This window comes from Oryzias melastigma, linkage group LG13, assembly GCF_002922805.2.
Source record: "Oryzias melastigma strain HK-1 linkage group LG13, ASM292280v2, whole genome shotgun sequence".
Taxonomy (NCBI): domain Eukaryota; kingdom Metazoa; phylum Chordata; class Actinopteri; order Beloniformes; family Adrianichthyidae; genus Oryzias; species Oryzias melastigma.
The window spans coordinates 27,861,095-27,867,098 of NC_050524.1; the positions used below are offsets into that span (position 1 = coordinate 27,861,095).

The 6,004-nt window shown below is 42.1% G+C and overlaps 1 protein-coding gene across 7 annotated transcripts in view; it reads right to left on the bottom strand.

Annotated features, from left to right (window-relative positions):
• Positions 1–6,004, bottom strand: part of LOC112149133 (WD repeat-containing protein 64) — a 39,047-nt gene that overhangs the window by 14,797 nt on the left and 18,246 nt on the right. For all 7 annotated transcript variants that reach the window (XM_036214762.1, XM_024276618.2, XM_024276619.2 and 4 more), the window contains 2 exons: positions 3,229–3,324; positions 2,744–3,052 (listed from right to left, as the gene is read on the bottom strand). In XM_036214762.1, the coding sequence (XP_036070655.1) occupies positions 2,744–3,052; positions 3,229–3,297 (378 nt within the window). In that variant the 5' untranslated portion in view covers positions 3,298–3,324. The remainder of the gene's footprint in view (positions 1–2,743; positions 3,053–3,228; positions 3,325–6,004) is intronic.

A 6,004-nucleotide genomic window follows, 5' to 3' on the forward strand; every position in this document is an offset into this window, starting at 1 on the left:
ACTTAATAAAGTGTGCATCTATTGAGACGCAGGCATGTCGCATCTATTAAAAAAAATGTTATTGTTGTCTTATTTGGATATCTGTATTTCTCCACATTTACATATAACTTTTTAGGACAAATTCATCTTAAAACAAGTAATTTTATACTAATTTTTCTTTAAGATGATTATGGTCTAGAAATGAGGATATATGGACTGTTTTAGTGCTTAAAATAGATACTTTTGGTGGAAATAATACTATAAATATGCTTATTTTAAGAATATTAAGCTCTTATTTTGAGCATTTTGCACTTATTTTAAGACACAAACATGTCTTAAAATAAGTGAAATATGTCTTTTTATAGCTTATTTCAAGATTTAATTTAGTCTTAAATGGGTAAGTCAAAAAATACTTGCTTTAAGAAATCTTACCAAGTCAAACTGTATTACTTCCACTGGCAGATTTTTTCACTTAAAACAAATGTAAAATGTCTTGTTTTAAGTATTTTTTTATTTGTTTTGAGAAGGGCATTTTTTCCAGTGCATGGAATTATCGTGTCTTAAGTTGCTGATCGATCACTGATCGAACTTGTTTTGAGCCCACCATGCTTTAAAGAAACCCGATACCAAATGTGTGTTATCTCAGCAACTTTTGCTCTGTTTACAATAAGGTGTGACGGACAATTTCATGCAGCTTAACTTCTAATAGATCCAGATGAGTATTATCAAATGGTCAGCCACTTAAAGCAGAACAAGGAGTATGCAACCATGAGCCACATGTGTGCTGTTTCTTTTAATGAAGCCAAGACTGCAGGTAAAACCTCAATCACAATTGCTCTCATGTCTGTGCATAAAATTGGGAAATATATATGGCGCACACACAGGTGATCCTTACAGAACAGCAAGATCATAGACTGTTCAGTGAGTCCATTAAGCAAAGATGTTCATACCACTGTTCTATGGACATGCTGCAGGAGCTCGTAGCAAACATTTGCTATGACCAGGCGCGTCGTACAGACACCAAATCCTATGGACTGTGTGAGGAGCCAGTTAGTGCCGTTCATTTGATTAGTGCGATTTCAGGAACTGTGGTGGTGGAGGACCCAAAAATGCAGAAGACCAGGCTTGGTCATAGGAACTTAAAACATTTAATATACTAACCAAAACATGACAGAAAACCCATGGAAAAAACAAAACTGGTGACTGAAAAGAACAGATGTCCTGACAATGATGAACAGAAAACCAGACACTTAAATACACTGAGGTTGATTGATTAAATGAATACAATTGTGGAGGATCAATCTGAACATAATGAGACTGACAGGGAAAACAACATGACAAAAAACCACAAAAAACAAGAATTGACAGTCCCCCTCCCCAAAAGTGCAGATCCCAGATGCCCAAAACACACAAGAGGAGGGGACCCTTACAAACAAAACAAAAAATGGGTCCAGAAAACAGAGTTTCTGCAGCCAGATGGATGTAAGGGGCATCAGAGCCCCTCCTCAGGGAAGAAGAAAAACAGCCCCAGCGACTCTCCCCGGGGTCAGGAAACATGAAGGGGAGCAGTCCCGGCAACCCTACTCTGGAACAGGAAATATATCCAAAGGGTATGAACGGTGACTATCCTCAGGAACAGCGACATGAAGAGGAGCGGCTCTAGCAACCCTCCACTGGAACAGGAAGCTTGAAAGATGGTCCTGGCAGTCCCCCTCAGGAATGGGTTCAGTAGATGTGGTTTGACATGGCTTGATGTGGCTGCAGGAAAACCCATCTGGAGTGGCATGGAATGGAGTGGAAGAAAACCCTGCCATCTGGGTGGTCAGGTCATTATATCAGGACTTGGCGAGTAAAGTACCCAAATTTTGAGTTGATGGTTAACTCAACTCAAAATTTTAATTTGATATAAACTAATAGTATAAATCCCTGAACTGAAGGAACAGAAATAAATGTTTAAATGCAAAAGAACCCATGGTGTTGACAGTGTAACAGAAGAACATCAGAAAAGTGTTCTGTGGGCCAGTTTGTCTGTTGTATAGCCCACATAATTTTCTCTTAAGACATCCTATTGATCACAGTTAATTCTACCAAACAGGGGCCCTGAGACTACAAATTGAAAAAGGCATACCAAACAAGAGTTCAGTCATACAAAGAAAAATGGGTCTGGTTAAATATGGGATACAGTTTTGATAACATTGCTGATAGTTCATTAAAATATTTCAGGGGTTATGTCCTTAAATACAAAAAAAGGTAAAATCTGTATTTTTTTTGTGCCTTTTTCTTGCTGAATTTCAATTAAGAAACCTTTTTTAAGATAAGCAACATCTGCTATTGTGTCTCTGATTGACTCTGTCTCCTTTCAAAGGTCAAAACCTTCAAGCTATGAGCAAAACAACTGACAAAACATTCCAACACTCGGACAGCCTTTGAGTTGAAAGATTAAAGCGGAGAGTTTTCCGTTTATCCGTAGCAGTCGGCACTTTACGGTAACTCCCGCATTTGCATATTAATTGATGGATGTTAAAGCGGTCCACAGTCATTTATCTGGAAGGAGGTGCGCCATTTTGATGAGCGAGACTCTAATACTTTTCAGCGTTTTGCAGTGTGTTTAATAACATGGATTTACCTTCAGTCAGCAGAGTTTTTGGATCTTCTGTCAGTGAATGTGAGAAAGCTTTCAGATAAAATGCTGCAGTGGGTCACAGGTTTAAAATGAGAAACGTGCTCAGACCACCAAGTCCCCGCAAGGTCACAGATCTTTTACCTTCTGAACAGAGTCTCGGTGTGGACAGGTCAGGGTGCGCGGCGGTTTCCAGAGAGGCACACTAATGACTCCGGTTCGGTTAAGTTTCCTCCAAGTCTCCTCCAGCAGGAAGGAGCACAGCGCTCCCCAGTCGATGTGGCCCTCTTCCTTCACCTCATCTCTGCTGTGGAGGAGGCTGCTGTGCTTTTGAGTGACCAGCACGCTGTCGAACAGGAGGCCATATTCCTGCTTGGATCCACGGTCGGCTGATCTCCAAGCAAGATCAATAAATTCAGTTCTGGACAAGGAGCGGGGTATTCCTGGGGAGCCCTGCATGTGAGTGGGATAAACAGGATGTTCAAATGAGTCACTGCACAGGCAACACTTTTGTTTAATGCAACTCTTCCCTGTAGGAGCGTTTAATGGCACAATTAGAAATGCAAATGAAGAGCGTCTCTTTAAAGTGTTCAATACTTTTTAAAACTGTAGTTAAAAAGCAGACTTACAACAAAAATGCTCTGTAGATGTGTATAATCCTTAGCGTCCATCCGGCTTTCCAGCTGCGCCACCTCCATCGCCGTTCCCACGGTTACAGCTCGGGCCTGTCAATCAATCATCAACATACCAGACAAGGTCAGAGATGTAAAGTACATGTCCGGAAAGCCCCGTCACGTAAAAAGTCAGTTGCATTTCCAGTTGTTACATTTCAAAACAGCATGTTCTCAGCTTGAGCGATCCCTTAGTAACCTTTAAAATCTATTTCACGATGGGTTGTCATGACACAATGGTCATAAAGCCAGATCACAACAGCGGAGAGTTTTTTTTTTTTTTTTGGCCCTTTCACTCAATCCAAACGGGCCTGTGTGGAACAGCATGCAAAGGTCTTTCATTTGCACCCGGCTCGATGGCTTTTGAAGGTGAGTGAATAGGTCTCTAAATCACGCCTCACGAATGGTTCAAGCACGCAGCGGGTTGCCAAGGCGTCGCCAGTCTCCTCTTTTTTGTCAGCCCATGTCACATAAAAAGAAGTCAGAGAGTTGACAAGCAGCGTGAATGAAAGCTGGGATTTGGTGAATTAGTCTGCACTGCAATTAAGAGGACAATTGAAGTCTATGAGAAAGATGTGCAGCGATGAGATTTCTTTTCAACATTGTTTGACACTTCAAAAAGCCGCAGAGCGAGCCTGATGCCCAACGTTTATGAAACAAACTCATTGACTGAGGCTGGAGATGAAAGGCGTGTAATGAAAGCAGAAATCAATGCTTTGCTGCAGTTAATATTGTTTTTTTATGAGCCTGATTAACCACACTGTGATATTGACATGATACTTTAGGCCACCTTTGATTTGCATCTCGCACCACGATGTGTCTCTGCAGCTCCAGTAAACAGGGGGAATGGTGGTACTTGCTGCACCGTTTGTTCATGCTTTGTTATGAGTGGGATCATTTTTAATCAACCACATCCTGGCTGTTTCACAGCAAACTGCTGGCACCAGTCGGGGATGTGACGAGACAGATGCCGTTAGGAGGGGATGCTACATCCTGTTTGAGTAAAAATAAGACCTTCAGTGTCATCTTTTTCTTTTCCTTTCAGCTTTGCCCTTCAGGGGTCGATCAGGTCTGATTCGCATTTGGCAAAGATTTTCCGTCTTCACACAACCCTCTGTATTTATCCAGGAACCAGCACAATGAGACCCTGGTTTGGGCCCCCTTGTGGCTACATTAAAGTACCACTCCAACTATTTTTTTCTTTCTTTTATAAAATCGTTCCCAGTTGACTGTTATTGTGAAGTTTTTAGCCACAATCTAAAAGCCTTTGTTGTTTTTTAAGACATATTTTATGCACAGCAGGAGTACCTCATAAGAAATACTATTCTGGGTTTTGGGCCGGACTGTTGGCTCAGAGCAACAACATCCCCTCTCTCGCTGAGAGTTCTGTTTGCGTGCTCACACTAGCCTCAAGCTAGCATTAGCGGCGCAAAAATAACAACGAGTAATATTTGATCAATCCAGCCGTGCAGTTTTGAGCCACAGGCCAGCTCAGATGAGCACATGAGCATTGAAGGCTCATTTTTTCTAAGGGTGAGCGGGCCATGGTGTGTGCCCATTTCAGTAGCTGCATCCTTCATCTGAGCTTTTTCTACCATACGATTTTCTAATCCAATGCAATTTGAGTTAAGAAATACTCAGCGCACATTTTTAATCATAAACTTTTTTGTATAGGTCCTCCATTGTGATAAAAATGCTACAAGACCATGTTAAAATAGGCACCCGTGTATGTGCATCTTAGGCACCGGAACTTTCTGGCAGACCAGTCGTTCGGCCAGCGCACAAGGCTGCAGCGTCCTCCCAGGGATAACACCAACTGGGGGATCACACGCGAACGCTCAGACACTAAACAGGCGCTGTAAGTAGCGGTACAAACGCAGACTGGCCGGGGAAGCGGCCGTGCTACAGCCGTGCATAACTACGGAATTTCGCCGTCCAAGCGCATGTGCCAGCGTTCACTCCACAGCCGGATCTCGCACTGAAACTGCTGTTGCACTGCTGTTCCACAGCCATTGCATGGCTGTACCACTGGTACCACACACAGTCACCCGCGGTCTAAATTTTTGTGCAGTTCAAAAATTCTTTCCGCGTGTAACAGCGGCCAAATTTTGTACCGTGTGTATGTATGTTGATTCCCCGGCCACATCTTGGTCGCTGCACTACAAGTCCCCTGCTGACAGGATCTGTAGACGATTTTCTTTGGACTGGGTCTTTAAAATCTTTATTGTCATTAAAAAATCATAGTAATTAGTCCAAACCTGCCTGTTGTTCTGTCAGGAATTTCAGAAACTGAAGCTGGTGGAGTTTCAGGGTGTATTCGGACTGGTCAAATCATTTTATCCATTCTGCGACCGTTTAATTTGTTTTGGATTGAGTCCTGAACCTTGCATTTGGTCCAGACTATTCTGGACCAAAACCTGTAAACAAAACCATGTGACTAAAGATGTCTTTATTTATTGGCCAGGAATTACGAGGGTGGAGCAAATCAATGAGAAAAAGAATAATGGAAGTCATGTGGTTTGCAATCTTTGTTGGGATAGTTCACTTTTTTAAACTTTATATTTTGGAGACCAATTTTGAACATCTGGTTCAACGTCAGGTTTGACACTGTCTGACGGTTACTAAGAAGACGCTGGCTATGAAGGTACACTGATAAGTGTTTATGACATAAGGATTATTGGGAAAATAGTGTGAGAAGAAACTCGTATCTCGCTAAAAGTTGTTTTAATGAGCC